Below are 13,154 nucleotides of genomic sequence, written 5' to 3' on the forward strand. Positions count from 1 at the left end.
GACACACTGCTACAGACACTTGCCTCCAGTTAGGCGGAGTTTGCAGAGGAGCTTAGACGTGGGGAACACAGGGTTCCACAAACAGAGACTGATGGCCCCGCTGCAGCGTGAGGTGCCGTTGCCAAGAGCATCTATCCACCTCCATCCACCCTGCAACATTTCCATGGACAGTATTCCAAGCAATGGTTTAGCCAAAGAGACTGTAACTCATGGTTCGCTACCTCAGAATGACTGAGACTAAACCAAGATACCAAAAAATCTGCAGCAACTTAACTTCAATACACAGAAGAGTGCACTTGTTGTCTATTGCTGCTGTAACAAATTACCACAAACTTGGTGGCTTAAAATAATACACCTTATTTCCTTGCAGTTCTATCTGCTGAAGCCTGACGTGCGTCTGCCAGAGCTAGGATGTTGGTGAGGCTGTGCTCCATCTAGAGGCTCTAGGGGAGAGTCTGTTTCCCTGCTTTTCCCTCTGCATCTTCTAGAAGCGCCACTTTCTTCAGCTCGTGGCCCCTTAGCCCATCCTGGCGTCAGCCATGGCCCGCCATTTTCCTCACATGCATCAGCTGACACTGGCTCTGCTACCTCCCTCTCCCACGTTTAAGAACCCTTGAGATTACACTGGGACCCCCAGGGAAGCCAGGTCAATCTCCCCATCTCAGGTCAGCTGATTAGGAAACCTAATTTCATCTGTAACCTTAATTTCCTTTTGCCATGCTGCCCCACCCAGTCATAGGTTCAGAGATTAGGATGCAGATTTCTTGGTGGGGTTGGGGGGAATTATTCTACCTACCACAAATGAAACAGGACAGATAATCAGATTTAAAAAGTAGATTAGATGACTCAGTTTATTAAGTGATTTTAGGTCATCTGTCTAGCTACAAATTGGATAATTGCAGTCTTTTGCCCAACACAAACACTGGACCTGATACACAGCTGTCACTTGGCCCAACCCAGAATCAGGAAGAGATTTTGATACTGAAGACTTGAAATTAGTCTTAAATATCCAAATGCAAACTAAAAAGACTGAACTCAGCAATGTGAACACTGAACAAGTCTTTAAATATCTGGGCATAGAGACCAAAACTAACTTTCTACTCACAGACAGCTCAGCTTCGCCCTAGAGTTGAGGTGAAATCCTAACTTCCTGGGCCTAGGAAGGTCTGCTGTAGATACAGACACACTTAAACTTTTCCTAACACAGTGGCCTTCATCTGCCTCTAGGAAGTATTCTGAAATATTCCCAGTTTTTCCATGAGTAATGTTTCATTTGAAACAGAAATGCAAACAGAATTACTTTGTTATTAAAAACATGCCTGCTCTAGAAAGCGAAATTCAATTAAAACAGCACAGAAGCAGGCTACGAACACCGGTTCTGAAACCCCGGGGAGTTTGTTCTTCACTAGCAGTGGAATTCGAACAGATGTAAAGTAAGAAGGTTGGCTTACTTTATTTTTCCTAGAATCTACTGAGTCTTAGCTTAGTTCTGTGGAAACCCAGACTAGGCCTGAGCCATGTCAGTACCCAACTTCTGGTACGTGAACTCCTCGTGAAGGACAAAACTCAAAACTGCTTTGTGGCCGGGCGTGGTGGCTCATGCCTATAATCCCAGCACTTTGGGAGACCAAGGCAGGTAGATCACTAGAGCCCAGGGGTTTGAGACCAGCCTGGGCAACATGGCAAGACTCTGTCTCTACTAAAAATATTTTTTTAAACTAGCCAGGCATAGTCATAGATGCCTGTAGTTCCAGCTACTTGGGAGGCCGAGGTGGGAGAATCTCCTGAGCCTGGGAAGTCAAGTCTGGACAATACAGTGAGACCTGCATTGAGCTGTGATCGCGCTGCTGCACTCCAGCCTGGGCTACTGGAGTGACACCCTGTCTTGAAAAATAAACACACACAAAACAACAACAGAAAACTGGTCTGTATTTTGAGAAAAGGGAGAAAGGTTCCCCTGTATGTCCAGATTGAATGTAGTGATTATGAAGGTCCTCAGAGTTTGCAATTCCTTGCCTTTGATGCATGAAAACATAAAACTTGTGTATAAGCATGTGTGTCATAAGGTGTAAAAAAGGCAGAGGGGAAGCACATCCTCAGACTAAAAGGTGCCTGGCAGATGCGAGCTGAAGACCAGTCACAGGAGAAACAAAAGGGGCTGGCCCAGCTTCCTGAAGTTCACCTCTTTCAATGACTCAGGGGAAACTCACAGAGGCAAAGAGCTACGTTTAGACCCTTAGCACAGAAAGCCCAGTGTCCCGTTATCATGGCAAGCGTCCAACCAGGCCACTGTGGACACGGGGACAATTAGTAACAACCTCCTCCTCCTTCTCAGACCCCACCTCCTGAGATGAGTGCTTCAGAAAGGAGGCACAAGGCTGGGGGCAGAGAGACTGGGCAGGAGGACCCAGAGCTGGAAGCCAACAGGTCCGGGATCCAGCTGCAGTTTCACCCGACTCAGCAGGTAGTCGACTGAACACACCCTGGGCCCCAGCATCGCCTGCTCTATGCTATGAGGGCCATAACTTCTTCACCCTACTCCCTATAGTGCAGACCCCCACTGGGCACAGTGGCCTCCCGCCTCACCCATGGGAGCTAGGCGCTTGGGCTCCGGAGACAAGTAGGTCCAGGTATAACTCCCTCCCCCACCGCATGGTAAAGGTGCATTAGGAGCCCATGTATAAGCCCTGGGTCCTTATCCATAAGATGGGGATGGGTCCATCCACTCCAGGGATGTCAGCTAAAATGAAACACAGCATCCGAACACAGGGAGCCAGGAATAAACGACCACAGCCTCACTTTCTTTTCTGGCCCCGTGGAGATGCTGCTCTGCCCACTTGAGTCGACCTCTGTTTTCCAGCGAGGCCCTCGAAAGTCTACCTCCTTTCCAGATCCTGCTAAAGCTCCATTCACCCCAAGAAGCCTCCCTTCCCCAGCATTCAGGAGAGATCATGCGGACAGGGAACCCAGCTCGGCTGCCATATGATGCCCTGGAGAAACAGCAGCCATTGTTATCCATGCAGTTCGGTGCTTGGATTTAGACTCACTTACCGCGTTCCTGAATGCTCCCTGGATCACTGTGATCAGAGAGTAAGCACACGAAGGGCAGGGCCCTTTTTTTCCTGGTATCCCCGACAGAGCTTGGGCCCAGGCTCTATAAATCCCTAGAGAAGTGACTGAATGGAGCAGAGGCTTTAAGGCTTCCAAGCACAGAGATAAGCTGGGGTGAGCTTTGTCTTGTCCCCTGAAGGGGCGAGTTCAGGTCCGTGCTGCTTCATAGAAGGGATTGTTAACACTCTGCCTTCTAACATCCAGTGCACACACTGCCTCCTCCACCTCAACAAGCATTCCACAGGGCTCCAGGCAGCACTTCCTGGCCCTCCTCACAGCCAAGTGCACACAGAACATGACGATATCGCAAGGTACTCTGGGTCGCTTCCAGAAGGCAGCTGACCTACCTCCTGCCCAGCCATATTGGGGACCCAGCAATGAGGGGATCAATATTGGAGAATCCCCATCATCCATGCGAAAAGTGGGGACCCACAGCCAAGATGCTGACAGAGCCAGGATCTGAACCCAGGTCTGTGTGACTGAGTCTCATGTTCCCACCCCTACTCCCAAACCATGTTGCCAGGTGGGGGCACTTGGTTACCTCCTCCTCCTCCTCCTTTGTATTTAACAGAGGTCTCACTGAAAATGTCAGCCTGTCTAAACCGTACTGGGAAGCGGTTTGTGCTGACCCTGAGCTGGAGGTCTTAGCGAGTTCCAACACAGTGTGGAATGGTGAGGCCCACGCATGGCAGGAGAACCACAAGAACAGGGGAAGCAGGTTGGTGGGGCTCGCTTGTTAACTGCCCTCCCTCCCTGGGAAACACTCAATGTGGGGTTCTTTGTCTAACAAGGAAGACTTATAAGTGTTTTGTTCTCCAAAGAAGCATTTTTCAACCAAGCGCAGTGGCTCATGCCTGAAATCCCAGCACTTTGGGAGGCCAAGGCAGGAGGACTGCTTGAGCCCAGGAGTTCGAGACCAGCCTGGGCAACATAGAACGACCTCATCTCTACAAAAAAAAAAAAAAAATTAGCCAGGCATGGGGTCTCATGCCTGTAGTCCCAGCTACTCAGGAGGCCAAAGTGGGAGGACTCCTTGACCCTAGGAGTTCAAGGCTGCAGTGAGCCCTGATCGAGCCACTGCACTCCAGTCTGGGTGACAGAGGGAGACCCTGTCTCAAAAAACAAACAACAAAAAACCAATAAAGAAGTGTTTTCCCCTTCCTGCTTCAAAGAGGTTCAGACTGTAGGGAACAAGGAGAGCCTAAGGAACACCGAGGCCCCACCCCGAGTCCCCACCACGGAGAGGCCACAGGCACAATGGAAAAACACGAGGTTGGGTTCCGAACAGACGCAGGTTCCAATCCTAGCCTCTTTGCTTGCGAGCTCAGCCTCTGTGGGTGAGTCACAGAGACTGTGCTTCAGTCTCCTCAACTACAAAATGGGAACAAAGACAACAGTACTTCCTTTTAGAGATGTGAGGGCTGGAGAGAAAGCACATAAATACGTAGTTTGATGCTGGTGCATAGTAGGTTCTCAGTAAATGATACTTCTGATTATCAGGCCACTATCTCTGACTGAGGATACCCATGCTTAGGGGCTTTTTCATGTAATTTCTATCGTGATAACTAAAACATTCCCTCTTCTGCAGACCAGATACAATGCATGGAGTGTCAGGAAAGTGCACACTTGTTATGTGGAGTAAAACCATGAGAGTTAAGGAACCAACACTACCATAGCCCAGCTGCTTCTTTTACGAGGCTGTGAACAGAGGGGTCCCCAACAGAGAACACAAACGCTCATCTTCTGAACTTGGACAATGACCAAAGACCTCTCCTTAGCACCCAAAGCAGCCCTAGAGATTTCCCAAACTTAGGGAGAACCCATGGGGAAGGAAGGTAGAGAGCTTCCTGGCCTGGGCCGCTCACGGGTAGGCATCCACTGAGGACCTGCAGGCACTCCACTCCTCCTGCTCCCTTCCACCTCTACTCCACCACTAAGCCCTGTTGATTCCACCCCTTAAATATACTTCTCTCTCTCTTTTTTTTTTTTTTTTAGACAGAGTTTCGCTCCTGTTGCCCAGGCTGGAGTGCAGTAGCACAATCTCGGCTCACTGCAACCTCCGCCCCCTGGGTTCAAGCAATTCTCCTGCCTCAGCCTCCTGAGTAGCTGGTATTACAGGCATCCGCCACCACACCTGGCTAATTTTGTATTTTTAGTAGAGACAGGGTTTCTCTACGTTGGTCAGGCTGGTCTCGAACTCCCAACCTCAGGTGATCTGCCTGCCTCTGCTCCCAAAGTGCTGGGATTACAGGCGTAAGCCACCGCACCAGGTCTAAATATCGTTTAAGTCTGCCCTCCCCTCTCCATCTCTCACCTGGACGACTCCAAAACATTCAGACCTGGTCTGCCTGCATCACTGGGACGGTGCCAGTGACACTGTAGTAGCAGCCACCGAGAGCTAGTTGTTAACTATTCAGGAATCTGGCCGGAGCGGGCTGTTAAACTGCTGGTGGCTTGAAGTCAGCCCTGGTGGGAGTAGCTACCCCATAAGAACTGCTGCGCACTATGGATCAGGGCATTTCTTCCCAGAGCTGATTTTTTCCTAGCACGCCGCCCACTGCTTGGGCCCTCCCAATCTGTTCCCATGGGCACAGCACCTCCCTCTAACATTGTTCCACAGCTCCTCCATAAAAACAAAACCTCTTCAGCTGAAACTGCCCAAAAAACGCCACAGGGTCTGACTTACACAGTCCACCCTCAGCCACCCAGGCACTTGTACCCCATCCTCCCTTCGGGCCACACTGGCCTTCGGTCCTGCCCACTTGCCACACCTGCCCTCCACAGGGGCCCTCAGGAGCCTCTCCCTTGGCCTGGAACTCTCCTCCCACCTTCTCTGCCAAGCTGACTTCTACTAGGACCTCAGTTCAAGTGCCACTTCCTTGGGGAACCTCCTCTGACACTGACTGATCCCACCCCAACGAAAGGTCTCAGTGCACTGGGTCCTTCTCCCAACTTGCACTTTATAATACTTAGGAGCTTACATTTATAATTAGTTGACTAATGGCTCTTTCCCTTCTCCAAAGGTCCGCTTTAGTCACCACTGTACACATAATAGACATTAGATAAATATTTGTGGACTGGCAGAGTGGATGATTTGGGTCACCTAGCACATATACAACGTCAGGCACTTGCTACAGAAGAACTGAAGGAACTCCAAGGCCAGACCCAACCCTGGCTGACCAGGAATGCAGGGTCCTGACGACACTTACTCTCGTCAGACAGGAAGGGCGGCACAGGAGCCGGCCTGGAGAAACTCACCGGGAGAACCAGTTCCCACGGAACAAAGTCATCCCAAACAGGTTTGTGGAGGAGGTAGCCTAGAGTTCATCCTGGAGGAACATGCAGGAGAGGGAGGCCTGTTCGACGAGAGGGCTCAGCACCCGAACCAGGGGCAGCCAAGGGAAGGAATGACAGAGAGGCAGGTGCAAACAGACTGCATGGGGTTCAGCCGGCAGGAGGAGGAAGCTGGCTTTTGGCTTTTTAAAAGTACATAACAGGCCAGGCGCCTGTTAGTGGCTCATGCCTGTAATCCCAACACTTTGGGAGGCCAACATGGACAGATCACTTGAGGTCAAGAGTTTGAGAACAGCATGGCCAACATGGTGAAACCCTGTCTCTACTAAAAATACAAAAACTAGGCTGGGCACAGTGGCTCATCCCTGTAATTCCAGCACTTTGGGAGGCCGAGGCGGGTGGATTGCCTGAGATTGGGAGTTCAAGACCAGCCTGGACAGCATGGTGAAACCCCGTGTCTACTAAAAATATAAAAACTAGCCGGGTGTGGTGGCAGGTGCCTGTAATCCCAACTACTTGGGAAGCTGAAGCAGGAAAATCGCTTGAACCCAGGAGGCGGAGGTTGCAGTGAGCCGAGATCGCGCCAACGCACTCCAGCCTGGGCAACAGTTTGTGACTCCGTCACACACACAAAAAAGAAAAATTAGCTGGGTGTAGCCAGGTGTGGTGGCTTATGCCTGTAATCCTAGCACTTTGGGAGGCCGAGGTGGGCAGATCACAAGGTCACGAGATCGAGACCATCCTGGCTAACACGGTGAAACCCCATCTCTACCAAAAATACATAAAAAATTAGCCAGGCATGGTGGCAGGTGCCTATAGTCCCAGCTACTCGGGAGGCTGAGGCAGGAGAATGGCATGATCCCGGGAGACGGAGCTTGCAGTGAGCCAAGATCACGCTACTACACTCCAGCCTGGGTGATAGAGCAAGACTCCGTCTCAAAAAAAAAAAAAAAAATTAGCCGGTCATGATGGCGCTGCCTGTAATCCCAGCTACTCAGGAGGCTGAGGCAGGAGAATCGCTTGAACCCAGAGGATGGAGGCTGCAGTGACCCGAGATCACACCTGTCTCAGCTGAGCGTGAGACTGTCTCAAAAAAAAAAAAAAAAAAAAAAAAAAAAAAAGAAAACATGGGAAGTGCTTCAGGGTCTGGGAAAAGATTTTATGGATAAGCACAGTTAACAGAGGCAAAAGTAGACAAATGAGATTACATCAAACTAAAAAGCTTCTGCACGGCAAAAGAAAAAACAGAGTAAACCTATGGAACCTGTGGAGACAACCTATGAAATAGGAGAAATTGTTTGCAAACTATCCATCCAACAAGGGATTAATATCAAGAATATGCAAGGAACTCAAACAACTCAACAGCAAAATAATAAATCATCCAATTTTTAAAATGGGCAAATGATTTGAAGAGGAATTTCTCAAAGACTTACAGATGGTCAACAAGTATATGATAAAATGTTCAATATCACTAATCATCAGACAAATGCAAATCAAAACCACAATGAGATGTCATCTCACCACAGTTAAAATGGCTATTATCAGAAAGACAAAAAAGAACAAATGAAGGCAAGGATGTGGAGAAAGGGAAACTCTATACACTATTGGTGGGAATGTAAATTAGCACAGCCATTATGGAAAATAGTATGGCGGTTCCTTGAAAAACTACAAATAAGGCTAGCGCAGTGGCTCACGCCTTAGTTTCAACAGGTTGAGAGGCTGAGGCAGGCAGATCACCTGAGGTCAGGAGTTCGAGACCAGCCTGGCCAAAATGGCAAAACCCTGTCTCTACTAAAAACATAAAAATTAGCCGGGTGTGGTGGCACACACCTGTAATCCCAGCTACTTGGAGGCTGAAGCAGGAGAACTGCTTGAACCCAGGAGGCAGAGGTTGCAGTGAGCCGAGATCATGTCACTGCACTCCAGCCTGGGTGACAGAGCCTGAGACCAGCCTCCGTCTCAAAAAAAAAAGAAAAACTATAAATAGAATTACCATATGATCCAGCAATCCCACTAGTGGGTATCTATCCAAAGGAAAGGAAATCAGTTTATCAAAGAGATATTGGCACCCTCATGTTTACTGCAGCACTATTCACAATGGCCAAAATATGAAATCAACCTAAATGTCAACCTAATGTCCATCAATGAACAAATGAATAAAGAAAATGTAGTACACAGACACAATGGACTCTCTTATTCAGCCATAAAAAAGAACGAAGTCCTGTCATCTGTGGCAACATGGATGAGCCTGGAGGGCATTACATTAAGGGAATTAAGCCAGGCCCAGAGAGGTAAATACCGCATGTTCTCACTCATCTGTGGGAGCTAATAAAAAACAGATCTCAGTTGGTTAAAATCAGTAGGCTGACACCTGGGATTACCAGCACTTTGAGAGGCTGAGGTGGGAGGATCACTTGTGTCCAGGAATTCGAGACCAGCCTGGGCAACAGAGACCTCCTATCTACAAAAACACAAAAAATCAGCCGGGCGTGGTGACACATACCTGCAGTCCCAGCTACTCAGGAGGTTGAGGCAGAAGGATCATTTGAGCCCAGGAGGTCAAGGCTGCAGTGACCCATGATGGCACCACTGCTCTCAGCCTGGATGACAGATTGAGACCCTGTCTCCAAAGAAATTAAAAATTAAAAAAAAAAAAAGGCCAGGCATGGTGGCTCATGCCTGTAATCCCAGCATTTTGGGAGGCCGAGGCAGGCAGATCGCCTGAAGTCAGGAGTTCGAGACCAGCCTGGCCAACATGGTGAAACCCTATCTCTACTAAAAACACAAAAATTAGCCAGGTGTGGTGGTGCACGGCTGTAATCACAGCTACTTGGGAGGCTGAGACTGGAGAATCACTTGAACCCAGGATATGCCGGTTGCAGTGAGCTGAGATTGTGCCACTGCACTTCAGCTTGGGCAACAGAGCGAGACTCCATCTCAAAAAAAAAAAAAAACTGATCTCAGCCAGCCTCGGTGGTTCACACCTGTAATCCCAATACTTTGGCAGGCTGAGGCGGGGGGGGATCACCTAAGTTCAGGAGTTCAAGACCAGCCTGGCCAACATGGTGAAACCCCATCTCTACTAAAAATACAAAAATTAGCCAGGTGTGGTGGCAGGCACCTGTAATCTCAGCTACTCGGGAGTCTGAGGCAGGAGAATTGCTTGAACCTGGGAGGCAGAGGTTGCAGTGAGCCAAGATCGCGCCATTGCACTCCAGCCTGGATGACAAGAGCAAAACTCCATCTCAAAAACACAACAACAACAACAAAAGACTGATCTCACAGAAGTAGAAAGTAGAACAGTGGTCACCAGAGGCAGGAAAGGGTGAGGGTGTGGGGGCTGGGGTGTGGAGGGGAATAGGGAGGGACTGGTTAATGGGTACAAAATTATAGTTAGGTAGAATAAGTTATAGTATTCTATAGAACAACAGGGTGACTACAGTGAATAAAACTTTATTATACATTTCAGGCCGGACGCAGTGGCTCACGCTTGTATTCCAAGCACTTTGGGCAGCTGAGGTGGGTGGAACACCTGAGGTCAGGAGTTCGAGACCAGCCCAGCCAACATGGTTAAACCCCATTTCTACTAAAAATACAATAATTAGCCGGGCATGGTGGTGCACACCTGTAATTCCAGGTACTCAGGAGGCTGAGGCAGGATAATCACTTGAACTCGAGAGGCGGAGGTTGCAGTGAGCCAAGATCGCACCACTGCACTCCAGCCTGGGCAACAGTGCTAGACTCCATCTCCGGGGAAAAAAAAAAAAAATTATTGTGTATTTCAAAATAGCCAGAAGAAAGAATTTTGACTGTTTCCAACAAAAAGGATAAGTGTTTCAAGTGATGAATATGCCAATTACGCTGATTTGATCATTACACATTAGGTGTCAAAATATCACACTGTCCCCCATAAATATGTACAATTATTATGTGTCAATTAAAAATAAAAACAGGCCAGGTTCAATGACTCATGGCTGTAATCCCAGCACTTTGAGAGGCCAAGGCAGGAAGATCACTTGAGGCCAGGAGTTCTAGACTAGCCTGGACATTGAGAGACCACCATCACTACAAAAAATTAAAAAAAAAAACCTCAGCTGAGGCCATGTCCCATGGCTCAGGCCTGTAATCCCAACATTTTGGGAGGCAAAGGCGGGAAGACTGCCTGAGGACGCGAGTTCGAGACAAGCCTGGGCAACATAGCAAGACCCCATCTCTACAAAATTAAAATAATTCTCACTTTCATGTGGATCTGCTTATTTTGTACCGTGCAATACTGGGAAGACATCATAATTGGCAAATATTATAAATACTTTTTTTTTTTTTTGAGACAGGGTCTCATTTTGTAGCCCAGGCTGGAATGCAGTGACACTGTCTCAGCTCACTGAAACCTCCGCCTCCTGGGTTCAAGCGATTCTCCTGCCTCAGCCTCCTGAGTAGCTGAAGTTACAGGCACGTACCACCACAGCAGCTAATTTTGTATTTTTAGTAGAGATGAGGTTTCACCATGTTGGCCAGGCTGGTCTCAAACTCCTGACCTCAAGTGATCCTCCCTCCTAGGCCTCCCAAAGTGCTGGGATTACAGGCGTGAGCCAATGTACCTGACATTTTAAATAATTTCTAAAAAATGGTTTTGAAACAAGGTCTCCCTCTGTCACCCAGGCTAGAGTGCAGTGGCACAATCATAGCTCACTACAGCCTCAAACTCCTGGGCAAGAAATCTTCCCACATCAGCCTCCAATGTAGTGGGACTACAGGTACGCACCATGGCTGCCTAATTTTTTTTTTTTTTTTTTTTTTTTTTTTTTGAGATGGAGTCTCAATCTGTTGCCCAGGCTGGAGTGCAGCAGCGCAATCTCCGCTCACTGCAACCTCCGCCTCCTGGGTTCAAGCGATTCTCCTGCCTCAGCCTCCCAAGTAGCTGGGACTACAGGCACGTCCCACCAAGCCTGGCTAATTCTTTGTATTTTTAGTAGAGATGGGGTTTCACGGTGTTAGCCAAGATGGTCTCTATCTCCTGACCACGTGATCTGCCTGCCTCAGCCTCCCAAAGTGCTGAGATTACAGGTGTAAGCCACCACGCCCAGCTGGCTGCCTAATTTTTAAAACTTTTTTGTAGAGACGAGGTCTTGCTATGTTGCCCAGGCTGTTCTTGAACTCCTGGCATCAAGGAATTAAAATATTTTAAACTATTTAATTATCCTCATCCTTTAAATTTTCCTATTTCTGTATGTTTTATAACATATATCAGTATATATTAGTACATGATATTCTACTGTAACCATATATATATATAAAATACAGACTAAGAGCTTATCTTTATTTTACTGTTTATTTAGGTGACATAGTCAATAAAGCTTGGAGACCACTAACCTGGAGTCAGCTCAGAAGTCCTGAAGCCCTCTTCCCAGTCCCCTATTCACTGTCCCAAGATGACCAAAGCCAAAGGTGAGCCCTTGGCCCAGTAGGATCAGAGAAAGTGGAGGCAGTGAGGAGGGAGCCTGGCTTCCCGCCCCTCCCCAAGCTGCACAGAGGGCCTACCTGATTGTGCCATCGGATGACATTTCCAAATCCCCCTGTCCCAAGGCGCTCTTTCATTTCCCAGGCCCCACATGTCTGGGTTGTCAGGGAAGGTGACCAGCTCATACTGATGTCGTGCTAACTCTGTAAGCAATTTGGGATGGGGAAAAAAGGTTAGGATTAAGAAAAAAAAATGGAGTTCAAAGAGATGGAGAAGGCAAGAGATACCACTGCTCTCGAATGGGAGAGAAGAAAAATACAACTGGTTTTTTACTTTGTAAAGAAACTAATGTGTTTGGTTTGTCCAAACTTTGTGGCAAACTTTTGTCCCTCTCACCCTCCCCCATCCGGTTGCTGTGGCATCAGGCAGGGAAGAAAGTCACCGAGGGAGGCGATGTCCACGCCCCTGCCCCAGCGAGGGGATCCCCGGCGGACTCCACCAGGGGCGCCCGGGCCTGCCCGCCTTCTGCCCGAGGTGGCAGGGACAGAACCTACTTCTGAGCGTCCCCTCGGTCACGTGTTTCTTTACAACGTTCCCATAAATCGCAGGTTTCCCTCAAAGCCACCCACCCCCAAGAAGCCATCCCAGCCAGGGCTGTTTCTCCTGGCTTCCCGAACTCCAATCCGCACGAGTGAAACGCTCCCCAGTCCGCAAGCTGCGACTTTCCAGCGGCACAGAGGGGTCTTCTGGGCCTTGCAGGCAGCGGAGCGGCGGGGCCTGCAGGTGGCACCCGGGCCGCACCCGCGAGGGGGACTCACCTGTCGGCAGGGACGCGGGGCAGGGGGAGGGCTCCCCGGGGCGGGGGAGGCGGGTCTGGGGCGGCCGGACCCTGGGCTCTGATACCCCTCTGAAAACATTAAAATGCGGGAATCTTAACGCGGGCAGCGCGGCGCGACTTCCTCAAACACTTCCTGCTCTGACATCACTGAGCACGTGGGCCGCGGCCGCTCTTAAAGTGGCCGCGAGGGGCGCGAGGCTGACCAGGTCCGGATGCTGCGAGCGCCGCGGGCCAGGTGGGCCTGTCCCGGGACCCGCAACCGGGCGACTTCCCGGGGGCGGGGGTGGCGTGTGGCCTCTAGAATAAACTGAGGGAAAGTGGACAGACTGTGCTCACCGATTTAAAAGAACAGCCCTGAAATGACCCCCGTTACGCCCTGTTCTCTTTAGACAAGTGACTTCCACCTGGAGCCGTTTCTGGGCCCGGGCATGGGGATTTCCTCACCCGGCCGCC

General features: G+C 49.4%; 2 protein-coding genes across 5 annotated transcripts in view; both read right to left on the reverse strand.

Moving 5' to 3' along the window:
- IKBKB (inhibitor of nuclear factor kappa B kinase subunit beta) overlaps positions 1–12,861 on the reverse strand; it is a 58,167-nt gene extending 45,306 nt beyond the window's left edge. For all 4 annotated transcript variants that reach the window (XM_050800385.1, XM_050800383.1, XM_050800384.1 and 1 more), the window contains exons 1-2: positions 12,682–12,861; positions 11,944–12,066 (exon numbers count right to left, since the gene is read on the reverse strand). In XM_050800385.1, coding sequence (XP_050656342.1) covers positions 11,944–11,966 — 23 coding nt within the window. In that variant the 5' untranslated portion in view covers positions 11,967–12,066; positions 12,682–12,861. The remainder of the gene's footprint in view (positions 1–11,943; positions 12,067–12,681) is intronic.
- POLB (DNA polymerase beta) overlaps positions 1–13,154 on the reverse strand; it is a 679,334-nt gene that overhangs the window by 90,825 nt on the left and 575,355 nt on the right. The gene's annotated exons all lie outside the window — the stretch shown is intronic.

The sequence above is a fragment of the Macaca thibetana genome, chromosome 8 (genome assembly GCF_024542745.1).
Source record: "Macaca thibetana thibetana isolate TM-01 chromosome 8, ASM2454274v1, whole genome shotgun sequence".
Taxonomy (NCBI): Eukaryota; Metazoa; Chordata; class Mammalia; order Primates; family Cercopithecidae; genus Macaca; species Macaca thibetana.